The sequence below is a fragment of the Petaurus breviceps genome, unplaced genomic scaffold (assembly GCF_028583685.1).
Source record: "Petaurus breviceps papuanus isolate PSGF00001 unplaced genomic scaffold, PetGlider_PUasm1.0 126, whole genome shotgun sequence".
Taxonomy (NCBI): domain Eukaryota; kingdom Metazoa; phylum Chordata; class Mammalia; order Diprotodontia; family Petauridae; genus Petaurus; species Petaurus breviceps.
In genome coordinates, this window is record NW_027185655.1 from 2,613,408 (window position 1) to 2,632,952 (window position 19,545).

Genomic DNA, 19,545 nt, shown 5'->3' on the forward strand with positions numbered 1-19,545 from the left:
AGGAAGGAAGGAAGGAAGGAAGGAAGGAAGGAAGGAAGGAAGGAAGGAAGGAGAATATTAGGAGCTATTGATGTTAGCTTGCAAAGAAGAGAATGATGAGTCAGTTCTCTAGGTTATTAGGCTAAACTTTATACAGAAGAGAGCCTCAGTTTTCATTTATTTCACTAAATGATTAAATGAGTCTTTTTCACTTACCATTCTGTGCCTAATACTCACATTACACAAGTTCTACAGGAAAAGCACTATTTTCTGAATGGGGATTTATTAAATGGGATTTATTATCCTACAGATAAATCCATCTACAGGACTAGTACCTAGCCTTCAGATACTCCCAATGACCCTGGCAGATACAAATATCGCGCAGCAAGTGTCTCCACAACAAGTAAGTCCTATATTCTTCTCCAAAAATTCATTTTTAGATGAATGAGAGAGGAAGCTTTACCCAGAGCACTTTCTCTCAATACAATATTTTTTCAAGATTCTTTAAAAGTTTACATAGAAATCTTTGGGAACAAAAATATTTCTTATCTATTGGAACTGTCTCAGAATCAGATAATCTCAGAGCCAAGGGAGATCCCAGAGGTCCCTCTCATTCCTGAACAAAGCACACACACACACACACACACACATACACACACACACACAGCATACCTCACAAGAAGTCACACCATATTTACTTATAATCCTCAAGTAAAGAAAGAAATTCCCAAGGCAGGCCATTCCACTGGGGGATCATTCTGGCTGTCAAGAACTTTTTCAATAGATCAATAAATCAATAATCATAGCTTCCACCCATTACTCCTGATACTGTCCTGTGTACAAACCCAAGCAAAAAATAAGTGTAATCCCTTTACTACATGGCTACCTTTCAAATGACAGCTAGGTGGCACCACAGTGGATAGCGTGCCAGACCTGGAGTCAGGAAGACTCAACTTCCTGAGTTCAAATCTGACCTCTGACACTTCCCAGCTCTGTGATCCCAGGCAAGTCAATTAACCTTGTTTGCCTCAGTTCCTCCTTTATAAAATGAGCTGGAGAAAGAAATGGCAAACCACTCCAGTATCTTTGCCGAGAAAATCCCTAATTGGATCACAGAGTCAGACACCACTGAAAATAAGATTGAACAAAAGACTTTCAAATATTTGTCTGGACACCAGGGGGAGGACATGAGCAAACTGGTTTTTACTCTAGGTTTCTAGGACAGCATCACTGCCTTAGCTGTGCATATATGGATGATGCTCCCCACCAAGGATCCTCATCCTGTCCAACATCATTCTTCACCCCTCTCCTCTAGAGCTTTTACATTTGAAATATTCAAGGGAAAACCAGCCACTCCAAGGTGCTCAGTGCCTTCTACTTTGAAAACATCAACAAACGCAAATTTTAATGTAATTTTAAGTTAAAATTCTCATTTTAAGCTTACTTTTTAAAATAAAAGTAATCCTGATTTTATTGCATTACTTATTTTATTTTTAGATGCTCCCTATCATTGTAGCACAAATTGGAGCCCAGGTAAGATGATCATTTCTCAGGTCTACACTTCAAAATTCAAAAAATACAAAATTCAGCTGCCTTTAAGTGGGGAGGGTCATTATTTGCCTGGGTACTTATTTTTATTTACTTGTTTCTAATATTTTATTTATTTCAATTATTAAATATTAATAAATATCATTAATATTTATTTACTAATTTCTAATATTCCTAATTTTCAATTTTGTGGTTACTCATCCTGCTACTGCCATAATATAAGCAGTTTCTTTCCCCAAATCTCTGTAACCCTTAGTGGAGGAACACTCTTTATGATTTGTTATGGCTCCAACATTTTATCAGACGGTGACTCACCTTCTCCCATTGAGCCTCTGCACACTTGGTGCCAGTCCTCAGAACATGGGCACAGGCACTTCAACAAGTCCTCACTCCGATGTCCCAGACCAGCATGAGCACAGCCTCTGTGGGACAGGGAGCAAAGGTTAGGAAGTCTGATTAGGGGACTGGCTACCCACTATGTAGCAATGCAATTAGGCTGCTATAGTGGTGGCTTAAAGTAGATAGGAGTTGTAGTGCATAGAGTGTTAGGCTTGGTTTCAGGAAGACTTGAGTTTGAATCTTGCCTCACATACTTCTTAGATGTGTGAACCCAAACAAGTTACTTAACCTCTTTCACCTTTGATGTCTTTATCTGCTAAATGAAGATAATAATAGCAACTACCTCCTGAGGTTGTAGAAATGAGATCTACAGCAGATTGCAAACCTTAAGGTAACCGAATGTCAGTTATTATACTAGCTCTAGATTGAGAACCAAGTTCATCATCAGAAGATGTCCTCCAACTGACAAGTATTTGGGGCCATAGCAACACATAAGGACCATCAAATAAGGCATGAAGGGTTAGTAGTCTGAGTCAGTACAGGAAGAACCCACTGAATGAAGTTATGAATTCTGGAAAGATGAAATAAGGCCTCTGTGGCTATACTGTGGATGTTTTAAAAAGCTATCACTCTTTCTCTAATTAACCAAATAAAGACTATTTGTACTATTTGTGCTGCATTGATTAGGCACCCCAACCCTTTAATCAAATACTCCAATGGGATTTGTATAATGCTCAATAGTCTGGTGGTACGCTTTTTCTCCCAAGCCTTGAAGTTATTCTCTTTAAGTTACATTTTACCCCAAAACGTTCACATTAAACTCTATTTCTCTTAATGATCTATAACATGAAAACAGTCAAGAATCCCTTTTGAATGATAATTCTTATTCTTGATACTAGAATTCAACAAGGTAGAAAATAAAATATCAGAGTCAAGCTCTATTTTGAAAGTAAAATAATTCTTGGAATTCTAATCCACTTGGCATCTCCGGCTCTTATGGTCCTGGATTTCGGAATTAGTCCCAGGAGCATTCCTGGGCCCTTTGAATTGAGTCACAATAAGCTGTGTGTTAGAAACAAGAACAGTTGAACAGATTTTGAGAATAGAAAATCTCCCTTTGTAAAAGTCTAAAAATATACTTAAGTTAGACACTATGTATTTTATCTTGTCTACATTAAAACATGCCTAATGACTTGCTTTCTTTTTTTGTTTTTAGGGTGCCTTACTAAGCTCAGAAGAATTGGTAAAAAAAAATTAATATTTCAAATTCTCTTTATTTCTTTAACAATGTTATATTGGGTCCTTTTATGTCTAAAGTCTCACATTTAAAGTAATAGACTCTGAATGTCAATGTAAGCCATAAATGACATCAAAGACTCAGTAGTCCCATTAAATTATCCTTTCTCTGAACTTGGATGTTCTCCTCCTACTCCAACAGTGATTCCACAAGCTTATTAAAGCCTCACATTGCTTGAGTTGCACCTAAAAATTATAAATGCACAGTGAAAACTCCAACAGAAAAACTAAAGAACTGTTGCAAAGCCTTGATAGAAATATATGCATTCATTGGTAGAGAGATTAACTCTATTGGCACAGATCATGAGAAAAAAAACAACTTCCATGGTTATAACTATTCTCACATTCCTTTGAGACTGGTAATCTATTGCCCATCGATTGGGCAATGGAACGCCTGTCACTAATGTCCAAGTCTATTCATACTTATTGATACTCTGAAGGGCAAAAACTAGCTTACAAGAAATATTTACCCACCCCAGTTTAGTTGGTGTCCAATTAAGCTAAATAAAACTCAAACCAACAAACATTTATTAAGCACATACTACGAGTCAGGCATTGTAGCTCAAAGATGGTTTGAGGCAAATGTTTTTTGTTGTTGAGTTGTTTTCAGTAAAGTTCAACTCTTCATGACCCCACTTGGGCTTCACTTGGCAAAGATACTGAAGTGGCTGGCCATTTTCTTCTCCCACTCATTTTATAGATGAGACAACTGAGGCAAACAGGTTAAATGATTTGCCCAGGTTCACACAGCTAGTAAGTATCTGAGGCTGGATTTGAACTCAGAAAGATAAGTCTTCCTGATTCCATCTCTACCACTGCACTACCTAGCTGCTGGCAAATGTATAGGGCATGGGAGGAATATTTTCTATGCAATTGAGAGAGGAAAAGAAGTGTTAGACTTGAAAATAACCAGAATTTTTTGTTCATAACAATCAAATTCATTAAAAAACATCATTCATGTCATTGGCTACACTGGTACAACACAGGTCAAATTCTAAGCAATGATGCAATGTCTTTAGTGACCTTCTACCAATATCTTCTGCTCTATTTTAAAGTTTCCACAACAGGACACAGCTGTTGAGATTGCTGCCCTCCATAAAACTAAGCCTAGTGATGTGGCCCATGTTTGGATAGAAAATCACATGAAATGTTGTATGAAATTACTTCTTGCAAAAGGAAATCCATTCATAACACACCTCCATTTCTATAGATTGCACCAGTAAACTTGATTCATCACAACTGTGTAAGCTTATGGTCATTAGAATTGCATAAAGAGAGGGCTCTTTGAGGGTCCCAAAGAAAGTACATGTGGTTATGTCCCCAGGAATAAGGTTTCAAGCAAAATATTTCCATGCCTTTGAAAAATGCCATCAGAAGGACGTAACCTAGGAACACAGAAGAAAAGATTATACAATTCATTTAAATTCATGTTTTTCCCATTAGCTTACTTTGGTCTTTTTAATCTAAATTTTATTATAAACAAATCTCTTCTGAGTCAACTGTAGTTCTATGTATTATGTAAGAGTAAATGTAAGCTCCTTGAGAGAGGAACTTTTTAATTTTTTGTATCCCTAGTGGTTAGCATAATGCTTGGCATCTAGTAGATGCCTAAATAAATGTTTATTGGATCAATTGATGGAATGATTTTCTGCTAAGAGCTAGCTTGGACACTTAGTGCTTGTGTGACCTTGGGCAAACTATTTAATTTACTTGGGCCTCAGTTTCCCCATCTGTAAAGTGAAGGGTCTGGATTAGATGGCTTCTGAGGTTGCTTCTAGCCCAAAATCTATGAGCTGATGTTCTTAGAGCCTCTTGCTTGATGAGAGCAAGTTAAATAATGTCTTATTTGAAAGGAGACTACAGAATTATGGATTTCCTTTTCTGAAAGGATGCTCAGCAATTAGCCAATTAACAAGCATTTATTAAGCACTTGCTTTGTTCCATGCACTGTGTTATGTTATGGATGTTCAGTCATTTTCTTAGTCGAGTTGGATTCTTTGTGACCCCATTTTGGGTTTTCTTGGCAATGATACTGGGGTGGTTTGCCATTTCCTTCTCCAAGTCATTTTACAGATGGGGAAACTGAGGCAAACAGGGTGAAGTGACTTGCCCAGGATCACACTAAGTGTCTCAGGACGGATTTTAATTCAGGTCTTCCTGACTCTAGGCCCAAAGCTCTGTCCACTGTGCTGCCTATCTGCCCCAAATCTTAGGGATACCAAGAACGAAAAAGCCAACCCTACCCTGATGTAGATTATGTCCTAATGGGGGAGGTAAAATGTAAATAAATAGATACCTATAAGATACATACAGAGTATGTACATAAGATACATACAGAATAAATGAAAGGTAGCCTTGTAGGGAAAAGTTCTAGCAGCTGCATTGTCGATTAAGAGCTGAAAGGGGTGTTAGAGGTCATCTAGCACAATGCCCTTATTTTACAGATGAAGAAACTAAAGCCCAAAGGAGATGTGGTTTACCCAGCATCACCCAGGTAGTAGCATTAAAGCTCATGGTTCCCAAATTCAGCTCTCTAAGTTCTGAGTTTTTTCCACTGGGTTATGCTGACAGAGATAGAGCAATAACAGAAAATTCAATGAAATCATTATTAGACTGGGCTCAAGTAAGCAAGGCACAATTTAACCAAAATGGCCATAGTTGTGTTGTTTTCTCTCTACCCGTGCTCCCCTCTCCTAGCCCAAACCCTTGAGAATACAAAAATGTTAATGCTTTCTGGTACAACTGAATAGAAAATTTTTTTAAGATATTCTCTCTCTCTCTGTCTCTCTGTCTCTCTCTCTGTCTCTCTCTCTCTCTCTCTCTGTCTCTCTCTCTCTCTGTCTCTGTCTCTGTCTCTCTCTGTCTCTGTCTCTGTATCTGTCTCTCTCTCTCTCTCTCTGTCTCTCTGTCTCTCTCTCTCTCTGTCTCTTTCTCTCTCTCTCCTCCCCCTTCTCTGTCTGTCTATCTCTGTCTCTCTGTTTCTCTCTCTCCCGCTCCCACTCCTTCTCTTAGACAACAGCCCCACAGATCTTCACAGGACTTCTCATCCAACCTCTTGGTACTGGAGCCATGCTCCCAACTGGCCAAGAAAGGATAAATGCCAATACCCAAGATGCAGCAATTCCTGCAGGACAAATAGGAGGAAACCCTGCCTTCTGGGGTAACCCAGAAGGCCAGTTCCCAACTCCCAGTGGTCCAGATGATGTATTTGAAGCTACCATCCCAGTGGGAATTCAAAGAACAGCTGAGGGGAGCACCACCGAAGCACCAAACGGTGGGTTTTTCCAAACCCATAAAATGCCCCTTGGCCCTAACAAGACAGCTGAAGGCAGTATGAGACATACATTCTTGGGTGATCTCTCTGCCTTGGCAGATATGAATCCCAGTAACACCAGGGAACTTCCTTCTTCCACTTCAGAGCTGACTCCAACAGGAGGCAATCTGATGATTCCTCTGATAGCACCCCAGGATCCCGACTCTACCACCAGTCCTACCATGTTAATACTGAGAGGAGACACTCATCTGCCAATGTAGGGTGGTGCCAAGCTTGCAGGGCATTGTGGGAATTACTGTAGTAGATAGTCGTCTAAGTCTGGGAATGAAAATCACTATGTAATGTGCGACAATAACTGAAACACAATTATCTCATGAAAGTCCATAGCGTCTGTAATAGAACTCAGATAGATTTCAACATGTTTAGAATGTGGCTAAAGAAGAGTATTGAAAAGAAGTGTTTCTACACTTGATAAATGGTGCCCTTACCCCTTCTGCACTGCCCACCCATCTTGCCTCAATTGAAAAGGCTTCAAATAATTGTCCCTTAATCTGCATAAAAATAATGTTCTATTTGCTTCCAGGAACTGATTAAGAGGCTAATTGTTAAAATCCTCTAACCCGCCACTCAAGTCTGGTGACACAACTGGATATGTTTCATTGTTGATATAATGGAATGGATTCAGTTCTACCGAAGATGAGCCTAGGAAGCCACAACTCTTTCCCATTCCCCACCTCAAAAAAGTCTTGGGAAACTATACTGCGCCCAGGAAAGCTAAACCTGTGGACAAGAAGGCATGTTAGCCACGACAGAGGGGATACAACCTTCTCTGAGAAATCACACCCACCCCTGTGCTATGGGCCACCTTCTGATCGGGTAGATATGTATGCCAATAAACATTTCAATAGTGGACTTGGAATTTAGTCTCAATTTCTTCAAAAATTTAAATTATCTTAATTTAACTTATAACCCAACATAAGCTTTAGAGAGAACTGAGCTAATTCAGAAACTCCCTTTGCTGAGCTCCCTACGTGTTGTAAGAATTCTTAAGTTCTTTAATTATGTTCTAATTGTCTACTTTGAAATAGAGATGGTTATTTAAACCAGGGAGTGTCTAGGGCCCCGTAGCATGAGTGGATATGGCAGCATGGTCCCAAGTGCTTGTCTTGACTCCCTTGGAATCACTCTAGGATCCCTTCCATCCCAAAGAATTTCATTCATTTTTCAGTGAACAAGTATTGATTGAAAAGGTACATTGAAGACAATGTACCATGAAGATACTATGAAGGATATAAAGAATGACAGGTCATCCCCTCCCACACCCTCCTCTGCCCTCATGGAGCCCAGAAGTGGAGTTAGTACCCGCTACACATTGTGGCATTTGAAGTCGAGTGTCAAGATATTTGAGAGAAGGGAAGGTAGCTAATGAAAGGAATCAAAGACTTGACATCTGGATTATATTCTCTGTGAAGGTGAATTTGAACACAAACAGCTGTAGATTTGATGCCTAGAATAAAACAATACTCAACATTTTATAGTACTTGAAGATTTGCAAAGCACTTCACAAATGCCATCTTATTTTATCCTTACAAAAAACTCCAGGAGGTAGGTGCTATTATTATCACTATTTTTCAGATAAGGAAACATAGATTAAATGACTTATTCAAGGTGACATGGCTAGAAGTGTTTAAGGCCAGATTGGAACTTGGGAATTCCTGACTCCAAAGCTCAATCCACTGGGCTACCTGGCTGCCTCTAGAACACTAGAGAAACTAAGATTCACTCAGACAAGGGGGAAAGCACCCCCCAAAAAAAATATACATGTGTGTGTGTTTATCTCAAAGGAGAAATGTTTATTACAAAAGAGTAAACAAAAACTTCTTGCTACATCACTCAGTTCATTCAGTTTTGCCACTGTTCAGTCATGTCCAAATCTCCATGACTCCATTGGGAGTTTTCTTGGCAGAGATACTGGAGTGGTTGGCCATTCCTTCTCCAGCTCATTTTACAGACGAGAAAACTGAGGCAAACAGGGGTAAGTGACTTGCCCAGGGTCACACAGCTGGGAAGCATGCCTTAAGCCAGATTTAAACTCTCAGGGCTCTTCTTCCTGACTCCTGGCCCAGCACTGTGTCCACTGCGCCATCTAGCTGCTGTTTCATTCCATACTGAGATTTAAAAGGTGTCTGGGAGATGAGTCCTCTGTTAAATGTCCTGCCTGTTAGAAGTGGCAGATTTGTTTGGAAACGAGACCACAGAACCCCAGATTTTCATTCAGAGGCAGAATCCTGTGAGATAAAAATTATTCAAGGTTTCATTGATTAGGTAACGCAGTCAATCACCAAATCAATGGAGAGATCCTGACCTGCAGCTTTATTATACTCAGGGCACAGACTTGAGTGATCGTATGTAAGCCAGTGAGCCCAGAGTGTCAGCTTCAGCAATCTTACATAGAATGTGAATACATAGCAGCATAAAAAACAAGATTTTACAGGAATAGTAGAGGAAGATAAGAATGTACATGTCTGGAGACAAATATCAGAAAGGGAAAAACCTGACATCTGATGCTAGTCAGAGCAGGAGTTGTGGCTTGTTTCCCAGTCTTGACTTTGCAAGTGTGACCTTCTTGCTTCCTGGGACAATGTCTTAAAGCTCAGAGCAGAGATTGGGGCAGTGTCCTCTTCTTACCCAAGCAGCAGCAAGAACGTCGTTCCCATATCACAGTGGCAGCAAGAAGCCTGAGTCAGAAATTACCTTGTCACCGACGGCAATAGACATTTGTAAATTGTCACAAATTTCTTGGTCAAATGAAAATAGAACAGGCTGCAATTTTGGTAACATATTTTCCAGATGAAATTAGTAAGCTAGGTAACCAGATGGTTCATGATTTAGAGTCAGTAAAGATCTGAGTTCAAATCCTGCCTCAGATGCCTACTCATTATGTGTCCCTGGGCAAGACATTTAAACCCTCAGTTTCAGTTTCTTCATCCATAAAGTGGGGATAATAATAGCACCTGTCTCCCAGGGTTGTTGTGAGGACCAGATGAGTTAATAATTATAATGCACTTTTCAAATATTCAAGTGCTATATAAATGTTAGCTATAAATTGTATCAAGATTATCTGTAAGTAGAAGCATTGGTTGATACTGCAATCTGGGAGCATTCCAGATAAGTAGATAAAATGAACTTGTGCTTTAACTATTGTAACTAGGATCCCCCAAACATACCCAGGTTTAGCTGCCCTCCCAGTCTCACCATATAGCCACTTTTATGAAGGAGATATCAATCAACTTATCAGCAAGCAATTATTCATTGATTACACTCCATATCAAATGGTGCACTGAACTTCTGGGCATGCTGGCCCAGCCTCTGATGCCACACTGACTAAGACATAGTTGCAATAACTATCTGGTAAAACAAATGAAAATAGATTCAAATGAGCTGATGGAGTTCAAATGTCCATCATGTTCATACCTTGCAAGGCGCTTTTCTATACATTAATTAATCTCTATCACAACCTTGAAATATCAGAATCCCCATTTTACAAATTAAGAAATCAAGGCTTCATGGAACAGTGCTATTAAGTGGCAAAACCACACTTAGAAACGAGGCTTTCAGTCTTCTAGAGCATTGTTCTTTTTCCTTGAGGCAATTGGTGGCACAGTAGAATGCTGGGGCTGGAGCTAGGAAGACCTAAATTCAAATATGGCCTTAGACACTCACCACATACGTGATCCTGTTCAAGTCACTTAACCTCTGCCTCATTCAGTTTCCTCAGCTGTAAAATGGACAGAATAATCACATCCACTTTCCAGGCTGGTTGTGAGGCCAAAGGAGATAACATTTGTAAAGCGCTTAGCACATTGCCTTGTAGTAGGTGCCATGTAAATGTTTATTACTAAATGAAATATTTGCAAAGTAAGTTCTTACATAATAAAATCTTAATAAATGATTGATTCTTTTCTTCTTACCTCAGTTATTAATAAAACTTTCTATGTTTTATCATCATCATCACTTCGACTGCTGTCAGGTCAGCCAAAGGGTGCTCAGGTTCGAATCACAAGGTGACCAAAAAGATGTGATGTGGACACATGACTGGGGGTGTTTATTGAAGGACACAAGCCAAGAAGAGAATGAGAGCTGGAAAGAAGTAGTGTTGAATGGTTGTTGTTACTGTGGTCATTGTTATTGTTCATCCTTTGTTCACAAAGAAAACCATGACATCAGTAAGGTGAGGCCATGACTTGCAAATGAACTGAATTTAAGTAAGGGAGGGCTATTGTGCAGCATAAGGGCAGATAGCAAGGGTCAGTATTACAGGCTATGCAGAAACAGACAGGTGGATATCAAGGAAACATCCAGGGTAGAAAAGATGAGAGGTATATACTTGTCACATAGTCATCATGAGCTCAGACTTTGCAGACCAGTCTATGGGTTACAAACCATCTCAAATCATCAATACCATCATCATTATTACAGAACCAAAAATTTTATATTTGTCTCCATTAAATTTCATCTTATTAAGTTCAGATCAATGTTATATGGTTAAACATTTTAAATATTAATCAATTTTAAACAAATTATTTTATTTGTTCAATTTAGCCAAAAGGGAAGGATTAAAAGCAAATAGGGGCAGGGGAAAAAGATAACCTTTGCTTGAGCTTAAGAAAAATTTCCAATAATCAGGACAGTAGATGCAGAGCAAGCTGTCTGAGTCTCAAAAGACAGTGGATTCACCCCTCAATCCCACTGTGTCATACCTTCTTAATATAACCAATCACTTGCCAGATGAATGTACCAGGAATTGGTTCTTTCAAAATGGATTTGATCTGTTTAAGTCTAGATGTTAAGACTTATTAGCACATTAATCTTCACTGTATATCCATTGTGAATTAATTCACAGAAGATAAAGGAAGTAAAAATAATGCTAGGGCTATAATTTTCTTCCATGTATTTTGGGTTCTCCTTTAGCAGGCTGTTGACTTGCTTTTCATGATTTTTTTGCATCACTCTCATTTCTCTTCCCAATTTTTTCTCCACTTTTCTTACTTGATTTTCAAAATCCTTCTTGAGCTCCTCCATGGCCTGTTAGCAATTCATATTTTTCTTGGATACTTTTGATGCCAGAGTTCTGACTTCATTGTCTTCCTCCTGCTCCATGCTTTGATCCTTTTTGTCCCCAAAAAAGGATTCTATGGTCTGTTTGTGCTTCCAGTGCTTGCTCATATTGCCAGCTAATTACTTGACTTTTGAGCTTTTTGCCACAGTAGAACTCTGCTTCCAGAGAGGATAGCTTTGTCCCAAATGGCTGGGGTTTTCACAGCTGCCAGAGTTATTAGGAGCATGCCCTGTCTAACTCCCACGAGCTCTGACTCACTGGTCACACACCCCAGGACCACCACCGAAGACCACTATCCAAATCCAAGCAGGTTAAATCAAAAGTAATTACCCTCTGGATGGTCACTTGGCCCCCTATGATCTTCAGGCCAGGAGCTCTGGAGGTAGCCAGGCTGTGGCCACTGGAGTCACCACACCTCCACCGCTTCTCACCCTGGGAGCAGGGGCTGGACTGCACTCTTCAGACCCCCCCTTTCCAACAGAGTTCCGCACTGACCTTTTACTTTGTCTTTGGTGTTTATGGGTTGAGAAGTCTGGAGCCCACCACAGCTACTGATGATTTACTCTCCTGAAATTTGCTCCAATGGCTACTGCTTGGGGCTACCCTGGGACTGCAACCATGTGGCTCATGCCACATTGCACTCAGCTCCCAGCTTGGTGTGATAGACCCTTCCTATCCACCTGCCAGGCTTCCTTCAGTGGGAGATTTGTTTCATTCTGTCACTTTGTGGCTTCTGTAGCTCTAAAGTCTGTTTAGAGTCATTTTTTACATGTATTGGAAGTGATTGGAGTGGGAGCCTACACCAAGTTTGTGCTTCTACTCCACCATCTTCTTAGGGCTACAATTAAATGGAGATTTGGGGAAGAAGAGCTAGAGGAAGGGAAAGTTGGCACCTTTGAACACCAGAGTCTGGGTAAATATTTAAACTAACATCAAAACTTAGTATCAATGAAATGGTACATCTTGAATCCAGAGGATCAATGATGAAAAACATTTCTGGGCTCTGGATAGAAAAGTGGTAGATTATGGGTGTGACATGTTCCATACACTGCCAGAAGTGGCTAGCTGCCTTATTGGTATTAACTGATTTTCTTTTGTATAAGAAAGGATTCTATTGGGGAGGAAGGCATTGGGAAGTGACTGTGTATAAGAAGCAAAAGTTACCCATAAAATATTTTAATTAATTAATTCTGATGACCAACTAGGCCCTGGGATACCCCTTCGCTCTTCCTTTCCTTTTTTCCTTACTGATTCTCTCTTGGAGATACTTTTGCGATAAAATTCTATAAAAGACCTACTTCACCTTGACAGTTGTCCATAAGTTGATGTTTTTTGGGAGGGAGGGGAACAAACAAAATAAAGGATAGATATATTTATCCCCACCTAGTGAATCAGACTTTCTTTGCCTCCACAAGCTTTGCCTGGCTCATCATGAATAATCTCTCCTGCTCCAATCCTTGTCTGTTCCCCTCCTTGTAATTTGAGTCTGCTTGACTTTTTAAAGTATGTCTCTCCAGCTTAATTGAAGCTAGTGATAACAGCATCTTGGGAAACCTGCTCATGAATGCTCCCAAACAACCCAAAACAAGTAGGCACAAGATGAATGGGCTCTCAGCTATTTGCTTTCATCTCCATACTGTAACTGAGAAAAAGAAATCATTTCTGGTTTGCAGAGCCCAAATGTCAGGCTATAGAGCCTTGAGTTACTAAAATAACAATATATTCAAACTGATACATTTTCTGGGTTTCTGAAGAAAGAAAGTCAAACAAAATTGACAGTGGTGACATAGTCCAATGTGGCATAGTTTGTAAATCTCCCTAAGGGCAGGTAAAAAGTTTTCTAGACAGCTTATCTGTACCTATGGGGTGGGGAGTAGAGGGTGAATGTCTACCCAGATGGCTTCCTTCTGTTACCCAGAATACTTCACTTAGTCTCTTTTCATTGGTCCTTAGGGATAGATAGAATAAGCAGCAGCCTATCTGGTATAATATAAGAGGCACCCCAAAAACCCACCTACCACCAAGTACCTTCCTGCTAAACTTCTTATTTTTGTAACCTCAACAGAGATTGCCTCTGCCAGTCATGGAGCTGTCCAGAGTAGCTTCAGAGGTCCATAAGGGAGAAACTGGGGATCTCATGTTCTTTGGAGAGCTCCATGATGGGCAAAGGCAATCCCTGACCCTATGACATTTGTGGGAAAATACAGGCACCACAGTAAAGCTTGGAAAAATAATTTGGCAGAGAAATGTGGAGTTTGGGGTGCCTCTTACTGAACTAGGGCTAAGATATGAAAGGAGCTACATACAGAGACTCAGCTCAGTTCCTCAACAGGGAAAGCCTGCACATTCTTTCTAAGGAACCTCCAGGAAAACACACAGAGAGTAAATAAAGAGCTGAGAGTAAATACAGGCAGAATCAGTGCAACAATGGAATTCTTGGGCAAGGTGGGAATGATGGAACAAGGCCTCCTGGACACAGAGGAGGAGGCTGCAGAGATCACCAATCAGAGGGATGCTAAGATGAAGCAAAAGTAAGAGTCAAGATACAGTATGATTTATGCCTGTGCATGTTCAGTGTGAAGGGTTATCTATAAATCTTCATTCCTTTGTCTCCTTTTAGAGGGAAGAGATAGGAATAGGACAAGCTAGTTCTATAAGTGTGAAAAATGGATGGGCCCTTCAGAGGTGGGTTCATGTTGCGGGGGAGAGGAAAGATTGACTTTATAAAGACCACAAAACCCTTGTTTGGTGGGAGGGTCCCTACCCCAGTTAGTTCTATAAATCTAGGAGACTGTGTGGGTCCGTAAGGAAGCTAGAGACCCATGAGTGACAGGAGATTTGCTTTAACTGTTAATGGATATTATATTTTTCTGTTAAATGAAATGAAGCCTATCTTGAATTCAGTATGTTTGTCTTAAGGACTTGTATGGGGACTTAGGGTCAATTTCCTTTCCTGTAGCAGCCCAGACATGAGCTATATTATAACATTTACCAAGTGGGGTATTCACCTCCTCAGTACCTAACAAAGGTTCCCCTGAGAATGCTAGTTCTAGACCCCCCTGCTACTTTCTGCTAGAGTATGGGTTGTTTGGACTAATCAGATATGTAAATTAAAGCTCAAACTTCCATCAGCACAATGCTCTTTATTCACACAGGAGTCACAGATCAAATAAAAAGCATTTAAGACAGGAGAGCAAGATATCAGGAAAATAATTAGGCAACAGTATTTTCCCATATACAAATGGATATAATCTTTTACACCTTCCAAAATGGCTGATGGTTTAAAAAAAAGGCTCCCAAGGGAACAGTCCTCAAGAAACTCAAATTCTAGTAGAAGACAAAACATGTATAGGTATATAGCTATATAAAAATTATATATATATATATATATGTGTGTGTGTGTGTGTGTATGTAGATATCTATGTACATAAAATATATACGTACATAGTAATAATAATAACTTGTTTTTCAGTTGTATGCAACTCTTCATGACCCCATTTGGGATTTTCTTGGCAAAACTGGAGTGGTCTGACATTTCCTTCTCCTACTCACTTTATAGTTGATGAAACTGAGAGAAACAGGATAAGTGACTTACCCAGGATCACATGGTTAATAAGTGTTTGAGGTCAGATTTTAATTCAGGAAGATGAGTCTTCCTGACTCCAGGCCTGGCGTTCTGACCCCTTCACCACCTGGTTGTCCCATAATGAAAGCTAGCATTTCTGTAAAGCTTTTAAGGTCTGCAAAGCACTTTAAAATATATAAAATATGCCACAAAAAGTAACTTTGGGGAAGAAGGCATAAAAAATTGGAAGACCCAAGAAAGATTTCATGATGAAGGTGGAGTTTAAACTGAGGCTTGAATGAAATCAGTGATTCCATAAAAGCAGATGTAAGGAGAGAATGGATTCCAAGCTATGTAACTGGTAAATAAAGTACATGGATGAGCAATGGCAAGAAAGCCAGATTAGCTGGACCAGAAAGTATGTAGCCAGATGAGGAAGAGCCTTAAATACCAAATCAAGAAACTTCTATTTTCTCCTCAAGGTCATGGTTAGCGTCTGGAATTCATTGAGTATACAGGAGCAACATGGTCAGACCTGAACTTTAGGAAAATCACTTTGTCAGAGGTGTGGAAGGATGGATTAGACAAGGGAAACATTGGAGACAGGGAGACTAATTTGGTGGGTATTTCAACAGTCTGGAATAGAGGTGAAATAAAGCCTAAACTAGGATGGTCATTGTATGAGTGGAGAGAAGGAGATGAATTAAATTGAGGCCTACATACAAGGAGAACAAGGCAGAATTTGGATACAGTCTCCCACCTCACTCCTTTCAATGATATCTGACCCTTCATGACCCAATCTGGGGTTTTCTTGGCAAAGATTCTGGAGTGGTTTGCCATTTGCTTCTCAAGCTCATTTTACAAACTAGGAAACTGAGGCAAACAGGGTTAAGGCTTGGCCAGGGTCACATAGCTAGTCAGGTGTCTGAAAATGCACTTGAACTTAGGAAGCTGAGTCTTTCTGACTCCAAGGTCTGCACTCTATCCACTTCATCACCTAGCTGCCCACTGAGTCTCCCACCAAAAATCCAAAGAAAATTCTATTACACTTACACATTCTATTACACATACACTTCAAGCATATGCCTTGGTTAGCAATTTCAAGAGGTTTGATTTTATATTTAATTTTCTGAAATGTGTAACTCATTTAGTTTATTATTCATTCTAATGAAACTTTAAATTCATTTGTTTTCTTTTTCCTTTTCAAGATTTTCCTCCCTTCCCACCAGACATATGGTTTGATTTCAATATGTTTGAGTGGATCTTGCATGCCCTCTGCTGGAGAAAAAGAGAGAGAGGGAGAAAGAGAGAGACAGACAGACAGATGGACAGAGACAGAGAGAAACAGAGAGACAGAGACAGAGAGAGACAGAAAGAGGGAGACAGAGACAGAGAGAGACAGAGAGAAAGACAGAGACAGAGAGAGACAGAGATGGAGACAGAGAGTGGAAGATGAGGACCCATTGGGGGAAATGAAGTACTTTATCAACAAAAGAGCATTACACACCCAACCAGTGGGAATCAATCAGAGAAAGGTTTCTCTGGATAATGTAACATGAACTCTATGCTGAATGCCCTTGAGCTTGTCCCTGGCACACAGTCATTTCAATCAGTCAGTCAATAAATGTTTAAGAAGCACCTGATATGTGTTAGGAACTGTCCTAAACTGTGGGGATACAAAAAGAGGCCAAAGACAGTCCCTAATTAGGAAAAAAAAAGTAAACAAATATATACAAACAAGCTATACACAACATAAATATGAAATAATTAAGAGAGAGAAGACTCTAGAAGTAAGAGACATCAAGAAAGGCTTCCTATAGGAGATAGAATTTTTGTTGGGACTTGAAGCCAGGAAGACCAGTAGGCAAAGATGAGGAGGGAGAGCATGGCAGGCATGGGAGACAGTCAAGCAAAATTCCCAGAGCCAAGAGACTGAGTGCCAGGAGGCCAGTGTCTCAGGTATAAGAGGACTGGAAAGGGAGGAGAAGACTAGATCATGAAGGACTTTGAACATCAAATAGAATTTTGTATTTGATCCTGTGGACAACAGGGAACCAATGGAATTTACCGAGGAGGTGGGAACATAGTCAGACATGTATTTTAGGAAAATCACTTTAGTGACTGAATGGAAGATGGATTAGAATAGGGAGAGACTTGAGGTGGGCAGAGCCACCATCAGCCACTGTAATAATCAAGGCATGAGGTGGTGAGGGCTGCATTAGAGGGGTGGTAGCGTTATAGTAGAGGAGGGGGCGTATTTGACAAATGTTGCAAAGGGAAAATCAATAGGCCTGGGAAGCAGCTTGGATGTGGGCTGTGAGAGAGCGTGACTGTTGTTGTTCTTCACAGCAATAGAAAAGTTAGGAAGGAAAAGGGAATGATCCCATTCTGCACGTGGTGAATTCATTGTTGTTTGTCCTTCATTCTCAAAGAGGAAGCTGATGCCATGACTTGCAAGTGAATCAGATTTTTTCTTGTTGAATTTAAAGTGACCACTGGACATCCAGTTTGAAATGTCTGAAAGGTAGCTGGAGATGTGAGATTCAGCAGAGAGATAGGCAAAATAAGGTAGATTTGAAAGTCATTAGCATAGAGATAGGAATTAAATCCTGGAGACCTGATGAGATCACCAAGTGAAGTAATTTAGAGGGAGAACAGAAGAGGTCCCAGACAGAACCTGTGGGACACCTATGGTTAGAAGACATGATCTGGATGAGGATGCAGTAAGGGAGCTAAAGAGCACCAAGAAAGAGTAATGTTCTGAAAACCTAGAGAGAAGAGATTATGGGGAGGAGTGTGTGATAAACAGAGCCCAGGGCTACAGAGAAGTCAAGGAGGATGAGAATTGAGAAAAAGACCATTCATTGGATTTGGCAATTAGGAGATCACTGGTAACCTTGGAGAGAGCAGTTTCTGTGAAATAATCAGGTTGGGTGCCAGTGGATAAAAAGGGAGGCCCTAGTGGTAAATAGGCTTTTCAAGGATGGTAGCCCCAAAGGGCAGAAGAGATATGGCACGATAATTAGCAGCGATTGAAAGAGCAAGTTAGGGTGGGGGAAAAAGGCACATTTGTAGGCAGTAGGGAAGACACCAATAGACAGGGAGAGATTGAAGATGAGTGAAAGAGTGGGGATTACAGAGGCCTTAATCTGTTAGAGGACGTGGGATGGAATGGGATCACTTGATCAGGTAGAGGCAGTAGCCTTGGTAAGGAATAATACCACCCCATCACATGAGACAGAGATGAAGGAGGAGATATTAGCAAAAGGCATCTGAGTGATCAGAGATGAGGAGGAGGGGGAAAGAGGGAACTCAGAGAGAATGGCTTTAATTTTTTCTTTAAAATATGAGGCAAAATTCTGAGCTGAGGGGGGGAGGGGGAAACACGAAGTCTGAAGAGGGATCAAAAGGTATGGAAGAGTTGTTGGGGAGAGTAGGATGGTGAGTCCTTAAGGCAGTTACTGCCTAGCAGCAGTGAGGTTGAGATTGAGTAACAAATTTGCAATGGACTCGATCAAAACTGTTGAGTGATTTCCCCCACCTTCATTCAGCAGCACATTTGTAGGAGTGAAGGTGATGATAGGAGAGATCCAAGGCTGAGGCTTGGCAGGACACAAATGGCAAAAAGATAAGGGGGCAGGGATTCAAGAGAGAGAGAAATGTAGAGTTGAATTGCTTCATCAAGTAGTCAAGATGAGGGAAAGAGGAGAGAGTTATCAGTGCAGGGGAGATGGCCTAGGAGAGAACTGAATGGTTGAAGGACTGGAGGTCACAGTGCAGACAAAGAGTATGGTTTGGCAAGGGAAGGCAGAGGGAGAAATAGAAAGCCAACGAAGTATGTTTGTATAGGGAGATTTCTGAATTCTTGGACATGGAAGTGGTGCGTTTGTGAGTCATGCCAAGATCAAGGGTATAACCATCTTGGTGTGGAGCTGAGATGGGGTGGAGGAGAAGGTCACAGGGAATAGGCTGAAAAACTGCAGTTAGGGTGTTTGAGGGAGAATCAACATGTATGTTGAAGTCTAGTGTGAAAGCAGGAGGTCATGTGTTTAGTCGTGTGGTGTAGAGGCAGGGAGAGACAAGGAACCTTTAATATTTGTAAAACTCATTACATATTATCTCATTGGACCCTTACAGCTATGCTGTGAGGCAGGTGCTGTTGTATTCCCATTTTACAGATAAGAAGACTGAGATTCACAAAGTTTACATGCTGGCTCCTTGTCACACAGCTGGCAAACAGCAAGGCATAATGGAGGAAGGGCAGTATTTGCTTAGGAGCAGCAGTTCACATCTATAGCTCTACATCTTGAGAGGGTTCTGTAGAGTACTAGAAGAACACAAAGCCCAATAAGGCTTGCATCTATTGTACCAAGTTACTAACAGGTAAAACTACACCAGCCCTTTCCCCTATAACCACAGGGCTTT

General features: G+C 40.5%; 1 protein-coding gene across 1 annotated transcript in view; it reads left to right on the forward strand.

The window, feature by feature from the left end:
* The window catches only part of AMTN (amelotin), an 18,034-nt gene extending 11,338 nt beyond the window's left edge, over window positions 1-6,696 (forward strand). The window contains exons 5-8 of the mRNA XM_069098834.1: window positions 290-382; window positions 1,477-1,512; window positions 3,083-3,109; window positions 6,175-6,696. Coding sequence (XP_068954935.1) covers window positions 290-382; window positions 1,477-1,512; window positions 3,083-3,109; window positions 6,175-6,696 — 678 coding nt within the window. The remainder of the gene's footprint in view (window positions 1-289; window positions 383-1,476; window positions 1,513-3,082; window positions 3,110-6,174) is intronic.
* Window positions 6,697-19,545: the final 12,849 nt, after the last annotated feature.